Source organism: Oncorhynchus mykiss, chromosome 25, assembly GCF_013265735.2.
Source record: "Oncorhynchus mykiss isolate Arlee chromosome 25, USDA_OmykA_1.1, whole genome shotgun sequence".
In the NCBI taxonomy this organism is placed as follows: Eukaryota; Metazoa; Chordata; class Actinopteri; order Salmoniformes; family Salmonidae; genus Oncorhynchus; species Oncorhynchus mykiss.
This window is the reverse complement of record NC_048589.1, coordinates 11553598-11566106: the sequence shown is the minus strand read 5'-3', so window position 1 is coordinate 11566106 and position 12509 is coordinate 11553598. Positions and strand designations below refer to the sequence as shown.

General features: G+C 45.0%; 1 protein-coding gene across 5 annotated transcripts in view; it reads left to right on the top strand.

Moving 5' to 3' along the window:
* The window catches only part of lpin1 (lipin 1), a 50653-nt gene extending 39038 nt beyond the window's left edge, over positions 1-11615 (top strand). For all 5 annotated transcript variants that reach the window (XM_036962471.1, XM_036962469.1, XM_036962467.1 and 2 more), the window contains 11 exons: positions 2495-2588; positions 2848-2917; positions 3762-3854; positions 4125-4192; positions 4495-4633; positions 5409-5557; positions 5689-5775; positions 6019-6171; positions 7520-7634; positions 7942-8045; positions 8192-11615. In XM_036962471.1, coding sequence (XP_036818366.1) covers positions 2495-2588; positions 2848-2917; positions 3762-3854; positions 4125-4192; positions 4495-4633; positions 5409-5557; positions 5689-5775; positions 6019-6171; positions 7520-7634; positions 7942-8045; positions 8192-8888 — 1769 coding nt within the window. In that variant the 3' untranslated portion in view covers positions 8889-11615. The remainder of the gene's footprint in view (positions 1-2494; positions 2589-2847; positions 2918-3761; positions 3855-4124; positions 4193-4494; positions 4634-5408; positions 5558-5688; positions 5776-6018; positions 6172-7519; positions 7635-7941; positions 8046-8191) is intronic.
* Positions 11616-12509: the final 894 nt, after the last annotated feature.

Here is a 12509-nt window from a genome sequence, read left to right as displayed (position 1 = left end):
GTTATATTAACCCTCTCCTGTCTGTGTCTCTATAGAACAGTTATAATAACCCTCTCCTGTCTGTGTGTCTCTATAGAACAGTTATAATAACCCTCTCCTGTCTGTGTCTCTATAGAACAGTTCTATTAACCCTCTCCTGTCTGTGTGTCTCTACAGAACAGTTATAATAACCCTCTCCTGTCTGTGTCTCTATAGAACAGTTATAATAACCCTCTCCTGTCTGTGTCTCTATAGAACAGTTATAATAACCCTCTCCTGTCTGTGTCTCTATAGAACAGTTATATTAACCCTCTCCTGTCTGTGTCTCTACAGAACAGTTATAATAACCCTCTCCTGTCTGTGTGTCTCTACAGAACAGTTCTATTAACCCTCTCCTGTCTGTGTCTCTACAGAACAGTTATAATAACCCTCTCCTGTCTGTGTCTCTATAGAACAGTTATATTAACCCTCTCCTGTCTGTATGTCTCCATAGAACAGTTATATTAACCCTCTCCTGTCTGTGTGTCTCTACAGAACAGTTATATTAACCCTCTCCTGTCTGTGTGTCTCTATAGAACAGTTATATTAACCCTCTCCTGTCTGTGTGTCTCTACAGAACAGTTGTATTAACCCTCTCCTGTCTGTGTGTCTCTACAGAACAGTTATATTAACCCTCTCCTGTCTGTGTGTCTCTACAGAACAGTTATATTAACCCTCTCCTGTCTGTGTGTCTCTATAGAACAGTTATATTAACCCTCTCCTGTCTGTGTCTCTACAGAACAGTTATAATAACCCTCTCCTGTCTGTGTGTCTACAGAACAGTTATATTAACCCTCTCCTGTCTGTGTCTCTACAGAACAGTTATAATAACCCTCTCCTGTCTGTGTGTCTCTATAGAACAGTTATATTAACCCTCTCCTGTCTGTGTGTCTCTACAGAACAGTTATATTAACCCTCTCCTGTCTGTGTGTCTCTACAGAACAGTTATATTAACCCTCTCCTGTCTGTGTCTCTACAGAACAGTTATAATAACCCTCTCCTGTCTGTGTGTCTCTACAGAACAGTTCTATTAACCCTCTCCTGTCTGTGTGTCTCTACAGAACAGTTATATTAACCCTCTCCTGTCTGTGTGTCTCTACAGAACAGTTATAATAACCCTCTCCTGTCTGTGTCTCTATAGAACAGTTATATTAACCCTCTCCTGTCTGTGTCTCTACAGAACAGTTATAATAACCCTCTCCTGTCTGTGTGTCTCTACAGAACAGTTCTATTAACCCTCTCCTGTCTGTGTGTCTCTACAGAACAGTTATATTAACCCTCTCCTGTCTGGGTGTCTCTACAGAACAGTTATAATAACCCTCTCCTGTCTGTGTGTCTCTACAGAACAGTTCTATTAACCCTCTCCTGTCTGTGTGTCTCTGCAGAACAGTTCTATTAACCCTCTCCTGTCTGTGTGTCTCTACAGAACAGTTCTATTAACCCCATCCTGTCTGTGTGTCTCTACAGAACAGTTCTATTAACCCTCTCCTGTCTGTGTGTCTCTACAGAACAGTTATAATAACCCTCTCCTGTCTGTATGTCTCTATAGAACAGTTATATTAACCCTCTCCTGTCTGTGTCTCTACAGAACAGTTATATTAACCCTCTCCTGTCTGTGTGTCTACAGAACAGTTATATTAACCCTCTCCTGTCTGTGTCTCTACAGAACAGTTATATTAACCCTCTCCTGTCTGTGTCTCTACAGAACAGTTATAATAACCCTCTCCTGTCTGTATGTCTCCATAGAACAGTTCTATTAACCCTCTCCTGTCTGTGTCTCTATAGAACAGTTCTATTAACCCTCTCCTGTCTGTGTGTCTCCATAGAACAGTTATATTAACCCTCTCCTGTCTGTATGTCTCCATAGAACAGTTCTATTAACCCTCTCCTGTCTGTGTCTCTATAGAACAGTTCTATTAACCCTCTCCTGTCTGTGTGTCTCCATAGAACAGTTATATTAACCCTCTCCTGTCTGTATGTCTCCATAGAACAGTTCTATTAACCCTCTCCTGTCTGTGTCTCTATAGAACAGTTCTATTAACCCTCTCCTGTCTGTGTGTCTCTATAGAACAGTTCTATTAACCCTCTCCTGTCTGTGTGTCTCTATAGAACAGTTCTATTAACCCTCTCCTGTCTGTGTGTCTCTACAGAACAGTTATATTAACCCTCTCCTGTCTGTGTGTCTCTACAGAACAGTTATAATAACCCTCTCCTGTCTGTGTGTCTCTATAGAACAGTTATATTAACCCTCTCCTGTCTGTATGTCTCTACAGAACAGTTATAATAACCCTCTCCTGTCTGTGTGTCTCTACAGAACAGTTATAATAACCCTCTCCTGTCTGTGTGTCTCTACAGAACAGTTATATTAACCCTCTCCTGTCTGTGTGTCTCTACAGAACAGTTCTATTAACCCTCTCCTGTCTGTGTGTCTCTACAGAACAGTTATATTAACCCTCTCCTGTCTGTGTCTCTATAGAACAGTTCCAGGAGAGAGCCATCTCTTACCAGCAGTTCACTGAAAACCCCTCCATCATCGACGATCCCAACCTGGTGGTCAAGATTGGAACCAAGTACGTAAAATACTTCTAACTAACCTTTAACCTCCTAGCGGTAAAGATGTGATCGTTCCCGATTAATCCGGAATTCCTGCTTTTCTGACGTAGTCCTCCGTATATCATTGAATCTGACCCATCCACATCCATCCAGATGTTCTATGTTGTCCTGATCTGATTGGAGAAGTATGTATGTACTGTATACTACCGATAAGAAATGAACTGCAGACACTAAAGATACAACAGTGATCTCATGTTTGTGTCTGTTCTCCTCCAGGTACTACAACTGGACCACCGCAGCCCCTCTCATGCTGGCTATGCAGGTGTATCAGAAGCCCCTGCCAATGGTAAAACCTCAGTAACATTAGCAACATGCTATTAGCATAGCATCTAGGCTACTCGACTTGGTGATGAGACTGTGTGCTAATGTCAAATAGTGTGCTACATTTGGGTACCTGAGTGGTTTTACCTGAGAGGTTTAAAACGCGAATCATTTTGCAATGTAAAGAGAGAAGTCCAACTGTAACCCTTCTAGCTAAATCTGGTTCTGCGTCTGGCTTCACGTGTTTTGTTTTTGTCTGAATTCTTCTGTCTTCTGTCTCGCGTTGGACTTCCTGTACACTAAAAAGCGTTCTCCTGAACCACGTCTCCTCCTAACACTTGAGTCTTTCTTCCCCCTTTGTTTTTCCCTTTTTTAATTTGTTCTCCCTCCATCTCACCTCCCATTTGGCCCTGTCTTGTGTGTCTTCAGCACTCCTGCCTGAGTTATGTGTACTCTGCCTTTGGCCTCTTCTCCTACTGTTTACCCAGTCTGTTTGGCTCCAGCCCCGTGGGTCCCTTTGGTTTCAGCTAGCTAGCTGTCTGTCTGTCTGTCTGTCTGTCTGTCTGTCTGTCTGTCTCTCTGTCTGTCTGTCTGTCTGTCTGTCTGTCTGTCTGTCTGTCTGTCTGTCTGTCTGTCTGTCTGTCTGTCTGTCTGTCTGTCCCTCTACTTCTCTCTCTTCTCTCTCTCCCAGTCTCTGTGTTTCCCTCCCTCTGTTGCTGCCTCTCTTCCTTAGATCGCCATCATCCAGTCACACGGACACACTTGCTTCACGTTTTTTGTGTTTGGGTTTTTGTATCTCTGTGTTTTTTGCGTTTTAGTGGTTTTGTTGAGTTGGGTTTTTGGTCAGGAACTGTGTGCGTTTGCTTCAGGCCACGGTGGAGAACATCATGAAGGAGAAGATGCCCAAGAAAGGAGGCCGCTGGTGGTTCTCATGGCGCAGCAGGAACAGCGACTCCAAATCGGTACACACACACACACACACACACACGCACGCACACACACACCTCCTGACCTCCTGAACACACACCTCTGTAACACAACACACACACCTCTGTAACACACACCTCTGTAACACACATACCTCCTGAACACACTTCCATAACCATTTGGGAACCTCCGCAGAAGTTACAATGCTGGACACCACTTGCCTTTTTGACTAGTGGACTGGGGTATTATATGTGCTAGTGTGTCCTGGCTGTTGTATGAGTGTGTGACTGGTTGTCTGTCCCCAGGACTCAGTGTCTGAGATAGGAGTTGGAGATGGGGGAGAGACCTCTCTCAGCATGGCTTCAGTCAATGGGTAATGACACTTCTCTAACACCAGAACAGTTTGCGAAGTATGTGCAATATGAATTAACTATGTTGAGTACACATTTATATACCTTAGTTTGCATATCCTCGTATAAAGTACACAACAGGGGGTGGTTTCATGGACACAGATTAAGCCTAATCCTGGACTAAAAAGCATTTTAATTCATTTGAATCCGGGAAACCGCCCCTAGAGGTTTATAGGCTAGATTTTTTATAGATTTTTTTAAATATTCTGTTCAAATAATCAGACATTATAGCTAAACTGTTGTTGTATCTGTTGATGTAACTCAGAATGAAGGAGGAGTCTTCCTCCAGCGATGAGGAACACAGACCGTCCAATCAGGACTCAGAATCCTGCCAGCCCGAGCCTCTTCTCACGCCTGGTAGTGTCTTCTACAGGAAGACCCTCAGACTGACCCCAGAGCAGCTGGTGAGAGACTCAACACTGTTCCCCTAACCTCTGTTAAGCTAACTTCTGGTCTCAGAACTGCTGATGAGAAACACAATACTTCTCACATCTTTTGATGGGGTGATGTTGAACTGTGTATTCTCAGGCAAGTCTTCAGTTGAACCAATCAGTAGCAGGGTTAGAGTTAGTAGAGGCTGTATGGGTAATGTAGTTTTTATGCCCTCAGTTGCTGTTTTTCTGCCCTCAGTTGCTGTTAAACCACTCAGTAACAAGGTTATGCTGGATTCAAGACAATGTGGAACTCTGAAAAAAATGAGCTCCGACTTAAAATAATCCATTTGAACAGTCATCCAACTTGGAATTACAAGTAGGAAACTCGGGCATCATCCTAGAGCTCCGACTTCTCAGAGCTGAAGATTCCTGACATCACGTCAACAAAAAACATGGCGGCCTTCATCGTTTACATAAAAATATGTATTCTCACCTAATGCATTTCCTCTCTTCTTTAAACACTTTAGCAAGAGGCATATAGCATCTCTGCAAACAAAAGATTCCTTCAGGTGTCCATGCTTTTCCGAGTTGACAACTTGAACGCACTGAAGTGGGAGTTCGAAAGACTTCCTAGTCGGGATCTCGGAGTTTGCCGAGTTGTCTTGAACGCCCCATTAGAGTTAGTAGAGGGGTGTATGGGTAATGTAGTCTTTCTGCCCATCAAGCCAGTCTGCCGTTGAACCACTCAGTAACAGGGTTAGAGTTAATAGAGGCTGTATGGGTAATGTAGTCTTTCTGTCCTCAGGCCAGTCTTCAGTTGAAGGAGGGTCCTAATGAGGTGGTGTTCAGTGTGACCACTCAGTACCAGGGCACCTGTCGCTGCCAGGGCACCATCTATCTCTGGAGCTGGGACGACAAAATTGTAATCTCAGACATTGACGGCACCATCACCAGGTAAGTGCGTGTGTGTGTGTGTGTGTGTGTGTGTGTGTGTGTGTGTGTGTGTATTGGCAGTTGTATGTGATCACGTTATATCTGTTAATGATAGTCTAATTACATGTGGCGAGCACCATCCTCTTTTTCAGATCTGACACCCTGGGCCACATCCTGCCAACGCTGGGTAAAGATTGGACCCACCAGGGCATTGCCCGCCTCTACCACCGAGTCAGCCAGTGAGTCTCACACAACAGGAGTTACATAACTATAGGTGGCCGTTAGAGTAATGAAACAGGGGTCACATTCAGAATATGCCTCAGTGTAAGATGAGTGAATCATGTCAGCTTTAATCGTGGTGTTTGGCTTTAGTACGTTGCACCATCCTGAAAACAGCCATTTAGTTGAACTCCTGTCTCCTCCCTCTCTCTTAGGACTTACTAGGAGAGTTTAAAAAAATGTAATCTCTCCCTCTCTCTCAGGAACGGTTATAAGTTCATGTACTGCTCTGCAAGGGCCATAGGTATGGCTGATATGACGAGGGGATATCTCCACTGGGTCAATGAGAGAGGAACCATGCTGCCTATAGGACCTGTCCTACTCAGCCCCAGCAGCCTGTTCTCAGCCCTGCACAGGTGAGGAGCACACACACATCATCACCGTTAAAATAAACACAGCAGAGGCGTCAAAACACAATAGAGAACAATGTACAGTACATTTTAGCAGGCGCTCTTATCCACAGCATACAGCATAGCATACTGGTCCCCCATGGGGATAAAACCCACAACCCTGACGTGGCGAGCACCATGCTAAACCAACTGAGCCACACGGGACCACAGTAGCTTATATAGAAGAGACATCCCTATATTATATAATGATCATTCTGACCTTCCTGTCCTGTCGTCCTTCCTTTCCTGATCTTTTCCTCCTGTCTTGTCAACCTGTGTTTCCTGTTTTGTCCTTCCTGTCCTAACCTGTTGTCCTGTCCTGGCATCCCTGCCCTATCCTCCCTGTCCTAACCTGTCGTCCTCCCCTGGCATTCTTGTCCTATCCTCCCTGTCCTGTCTTGTCATCCCTGCCCTATCCTCCCTGTCCTGTCTTGTCAACCTGTGTTTCCTGTTTTGTCCTTCCTGTCCTAACCTGTCGTCCTGTCTTGTCACCCCTGCCCTGTCTTGTCATCCCTGCCCTATCCTTCCTGTCCTGTCTTGTCATCCCTGCCCTATCCTCCCTGTCCTGTCTTGTCATCCCTGCCCTATCCTCCCTGTCCTGTCTTGTCATCCCTGCCCTATCCTCCCTGTCCTGTCATCCCTGCCCTATCCTCCCTGTCCTGTCTTGTCATCCCTGCCCTATCCTCCCTGTCCTGTCTTGTCATCCCTGCCCTATCCTCCCTGTCCTGTCTTGTCATCCCTGCCCTATCCTTCCTGTCCTGTCTTGTCATCCCTGCCCTATCCTCCCTGTCCTGTCTTGTCATCCCTGCCCTATCCTTCCTGTCCTGTCTTGTCATCCCTGCCCTATCCTCCCTGTCCTGTCTTGTCATCCCTGCCCTATCCTTCCTGTCCTGTCTTGTCATCCCTGTCCTATCCTTCCTGTCCTGTCTTGTCATCCCTGTCCTATCCTCCCTGTCCTGTCCTGTCATCCCTGCCCAATCCGTCCTGTCATCCCTGCCCTATCCTTCCTGTCCTGTCATCCCTGCACCTATCCTCCCTGTCCTGTCTTGTCATCCCTGCCCTATCCTTCCTGTCCTGTCATCCCTGCCCTATCCTTCCTGTCCTGTCCTGGCATCCCTGCCCTATCCTTCCTGTCCTGTCCTGTCATCCCTGCCCTATCCTCCCTGTCCTGTCTTGTCATCCCTGCCCTATCCTTCCTGTCCTGTCATCCCTGCCCTATCCTCCCTGTCCTGTCTTGTCATCCATGCCCTATCCTTCCTGTCCTGTCTTGTCATCCCTGTCCTATCCTTCCTGTCCTGTCTTGTCCTTCCTGTAGGGAGGTGATAGAGAAGAAGCCTGAGAGGTTTAAGATTGAGTGTCTGACCGACGTGAAGCAGCTGTTCCACCCCAACACTGAGCCTTTCTACGCAGCCTTCGGCAACAGAGCCACGGTGAGAGCCCTGCTCCCTCCCTCCATCACTGTACATGTTCACTTTGGCTACTTTTTAGATTCATTTGACTGGGACCATAAACATTCTATACATTATACATTTACATCTTGGTCATTTAGCAGACGTTCTTATCCAGAGGGACTTACGGCCAGTAATCAACTTTTTTGCCAATGTGACAGATTCAGCCAAAAGGCTCATTTCAAACTGAATATTATGTTTAATTCTGTTGTGGTTGTGTATGGTTGTTTTGGATAGTACGTCAGTCATTGTTACAGTTGTTGTTGTTGTTGTTGTTGTTGTTGTTTAGGATGTGTATTCCTATAAGGAGGTGGGCGTTCCCCTAAACAGGATCTTCACAGTCAACCCCAAGGGAGAGCTGATACAGGAACACGCCAGGACCAACATCTCATCGTAAGTCAGACCTCTCTGTCTCTTTCTTAATCCCTCCATCTTCCTCCCTCAATGTCTCTCTCTCCCTCAGTAGCTCTGTCTGTCTCTGTCTAATGAACAATGAAAGTAAATGAAGTGAAGTAGGTTTCTGTTCCTGTTCCTTCCAGGTATGGTCGTCTGTGTGAGGTGGTGGACCACGTCTTCCCCCTGTTGATCAGAGGTCACGACTCGGACTTCTCCTGCCCTGACACCTTCAGCCAGTTCACCTACTGGAGAGAACAGCTGCCCCAGATCCACAGCCCTGATCAGCCCCAGGTCCACAGCTCTGATCAGCCCCAGGTCCACAGCTCTGATCAGCCCCAGGTCCACAGCTCTGATCAGCCCCAGGTCCACAGCTCTGATCAGCCCCAGGTCCACAGCTCTGATCAGCCCCAGGTCCACAGCCCTGATCAGCCCCAGATCCACAGCCCTGATCAGCCCCAGGTCCACAGCCCTGATCAGCCACAGATCCACAGCCCTGATCAGCCACAGATCCACCGCCCTGATCAGCCACAGATCCACAGCCCTGATCAACCCCAGGTCCACAGCCCTGATCAGCCACAGATCCACAGCCCTGATCAGCCACAGATCCACCGCCCTGATCAGCCACAGATCCACAGCCCTGATCAACCCCAGGTCCACAGCACTGATCAGCCACAGATCCACAGCCCTGATCAACCCCAGGTCCACAGCCCTGATCAGCCACAGATCCACAGCCCTGATCAATCCCAGGTCCACACCCCTGACCAGCCTTTGGTCCACACCCCTGACCATCCTCTAGAAATCAGCTGTGGAGACCCACTTCCACACCAGCCCACCCCATAAGTGACCTGTGTGCAATCTGGGAAGGAAAGGGAGAGACACATTTATGATGATGACGGCGTGCAAATGAAAGAAGCATGTCTCTGCTCTAATGTCACACACACACACACACATACACACACACAGCAATACATAATCAGACCTTAACACACACATGGTTGCCATGTGCACACTTATGCACTAGTGGAAGTTCTCTCCGGACAACAACAGGCATGTTAGCACTGAGTGTTATTTCTATGTACTCACCTTTCCTATTTGTGTTCTACTCCTCAGTGTTCTGCTCTACAATACCTAGCCTACTGTTCATCAGGTGCAAAAGGTGCTACTTGTATACATACACTTGTAGTAGCTGCAACTCCGACAAGAAGCACCGATTCAGTCAACCTGGGGGAAATCACTGTGAAGAACAGCCTATCAACGACAGCTATGTCACCCAATTAGCATTGCCCGATTGATTCTAGCACTTTTAGTCTCCAATGTGGGTACAGTAAACCGCGATGCATGTTCGGCTGACACGTTCAGATCTAACGTTCACATGAAGTGCGAATGTAATAAATGTCGAGCAAAGCAGGATTTTGATCAACTAGCGCTATTAATATAGCGCATGGCGATAATTCAGTTCACCCGTTCGACCTCCAAACATTTGTCAATATAATCAAAACAAATGTTAGTCGTCACATGCCCCCGAATACAACAGGTAGACCTTACCGTGAAATGCTTACTTCCAAGCCCGTAACCAACAGTGCAGTACAAGAAATAGAGCTAGGTAAAACATTGAATAAAAGCGTTTTAAAGCGCGTTTCCGTTCTGGTAAGTAGCATTCTATATTCGGTTTTTATTCTTCCGTTTTTTGTTGTTGTTGTCATGTTCTGTGTATGATAGATATGTTAGTGATCAACTAAACTGAAACAGGTAACCAACCGGTGCAGCTCTTCACTATTGTTAACAAGGCACAGAGGAGTCTCTCTCGTTGATGCCTCTCGCCCATCGTCGTCAACAGTCCTTATATGGTCATGTAACCAAACACCTGAGAAAAGACTCGCGTGAAACTGACGTTCCTCTTGACAGTAAGCCGGGCAAGAAAACTCAGGTTGTCAGTTTTATCAGTCGTCTGTCTTCGTTTCTCCGCCACTCGTCACGGGTTTCCACAGACCGTGACACACATGTTATCAAATCAAATCAAATGACATTTGCCACCCTTTGCTGTGGTCTACACCTGTTATATTGGGCGCATGTGACAAAAACAATTTGATTTGATTTGATGACCTGTCCGATTCTCTCTGTGTGCAGTGTCATGGTTTTGGCTAACATTAACAGGTAATATTGTGCAGACAGTAGAAAACATATTATGTCCTCTGCTTTGGTGGTCCATCATCTTAAACTCTGTGTGTAACTGCGAGATGAGAGAAACCTACAAATGAATGAACTATTTAATTAATTTCACATTGTTAAGCAAGCAGCTTGTGAACGCACTTGGATTTGGGCTTTGGTTTTTATTTCACTTTAAATATTGTGTTTATGTGATTGAATCTGAATAGAGTTTTGATGTTCATTCTCACTTTTGTACATAGTGCAACCTTTTTTAGCGATCAAATTCAGAAACATTGTCAGTAAAAGTGGCTGGCTGCTGGACTACAGTAGTTTGACCTTAAGGCTAACAACATTTTTGCACTGACAGACTTATAGTGTCCACTGAAGCGAAACCATTGAGATATTCTACAGTCAACCAATCAACATTCTCCTGAATTCTAGAATCTACCACATAGATAGAAAGAACTTGGACACACAGGTTAAATCGAACTGTCGCTCCTTGTAATTTCAGCAATTAGAATGCACAACAACCTTGACGGTTCTGAACCTCCCCAAAGGGTTTTAAAGCACAAAGCACTAACGACATAGTCCGTCTGTCCATCAGATCTCTGTCGTGAACAGAGGCGGTGGCAGGATGTTTCTATGGGTGGCTACCGTGGAATGTGTATCAGCATATGTATATTGTGCAATTGCCAATGTTATCCTGTGTGTGATAGGGATGGATATTCAAGACGTCCTGCACTACCGGAATGAATACTAACACTGTGATACAGTATTTCTCTCTTTTTTTTATTGATCATATTGATGACCACCATAAAACCTGATTGCATCACTATGGAGGAGAGAAGGTTCCCACCGTCCCTGTGTCATATGCCGTATTGATTACTTTCAACACCTTTTACATTCACTTTGGTTGAATTGACTACCAGTGGGATGGTTGAAACATCCATTTGCCAGGGTTCAGGAGTATTGTGACGTGGCGACTAATGTGAGATGTTGGATTTACCACCAACCGAAGAGGTGTGTTGGTATTAGGAGGATAACGGATGGATGGATGAATGAATGGATGAGTCAATGGAGGCATGTGATATCACTGTTGTTGTGTTTACTCCTCCTCTGTGTCATTGTCTTCTGTTCTCCCTTTACTGTACTGTCACAAGATTTGTTCCAAGTATGTTAAAGTACTACTGTGTATTCAGATTAAATGACTGTATTCTTTCTGTGAAAGATCTATATAAACAACGAGCTTGTTGCCTTACAGTATGCCGTGGCTGTCTCTACCCTCGTTAGTTTGTTTCTGAGATGTACAGAGTCAATTACTCTAGCACTGTGTCATGTTGTATAGGTTAACAATCCAGTCTGAAAATAGCTATAATGGAAATAGGTTTTTCAATAAATGCAAAGTTGATTGTTGATGGATTGGATGTGTATGTCTCTCCTTTCTCCTCCCTGTAGTGAACATGATGCAGAGAGAGCATGTGTAGTATTTCTTGAGTTTTAGAGTTTTTCCTGACCACATGACTGAAAAGCAACAGGACCATGATTCATTCCACTCTACAGAGCAAAACGAACACCCGTACTACCCATGTCTACCATGGTGTCGCTCCATGGCTTTGTGAAGGCTGGATAACCTACTGTCATCTAGTGTACTACCCATGTCTACCATGGTGTCGCTCCATGGCTTTGTGAAGGCTGCATAACCTACTGTCATCTAGTGTACTACCCATGTCTACCATGGTGTCGCTCCATGGCTTTGTGAAGGCTGCATAACCTACTGTCATCTAGTGGAAGATATACTTATAACACCTTTTCATATAAAGCCCATGTACAGTAATCAGCTCACTGACAGATCTGTCTGATACCCACGGGGATCACATGTGAAGTGATTTTTACAATAACAATAACACAACTGATTATATTATTTAAACCAGTCTGAATAAAATGTAATTTGGGATGGACCGGAGGCGCTCCAGAGAACAGAACAACGGTTTGACTTCCACTTATTAGTTGCCTCATCTACAACATCTGCGTGTGAGAGACGCTAGGGTAAAGTATTATTTTCTTTCAATTTGTTCAAGATTATTTACAGACAATTATGTTTATCATTAAAACAAATTAATACGTAAAACATTTTTTTATTGAAGGCATTAGTCCCTGAGTGACAACTTTACTTTTCCCACTCTGTAGGCAGTGGTCTCTGCCATAGTTCATATCTCTTGGCTATGAAAATGTTTCCATCCACATGAAATGAGGTAATTCTGCTTTTAAAGTATTTGATTGTGAATGATGAGAGGAGAAAAGATGACAAGACAA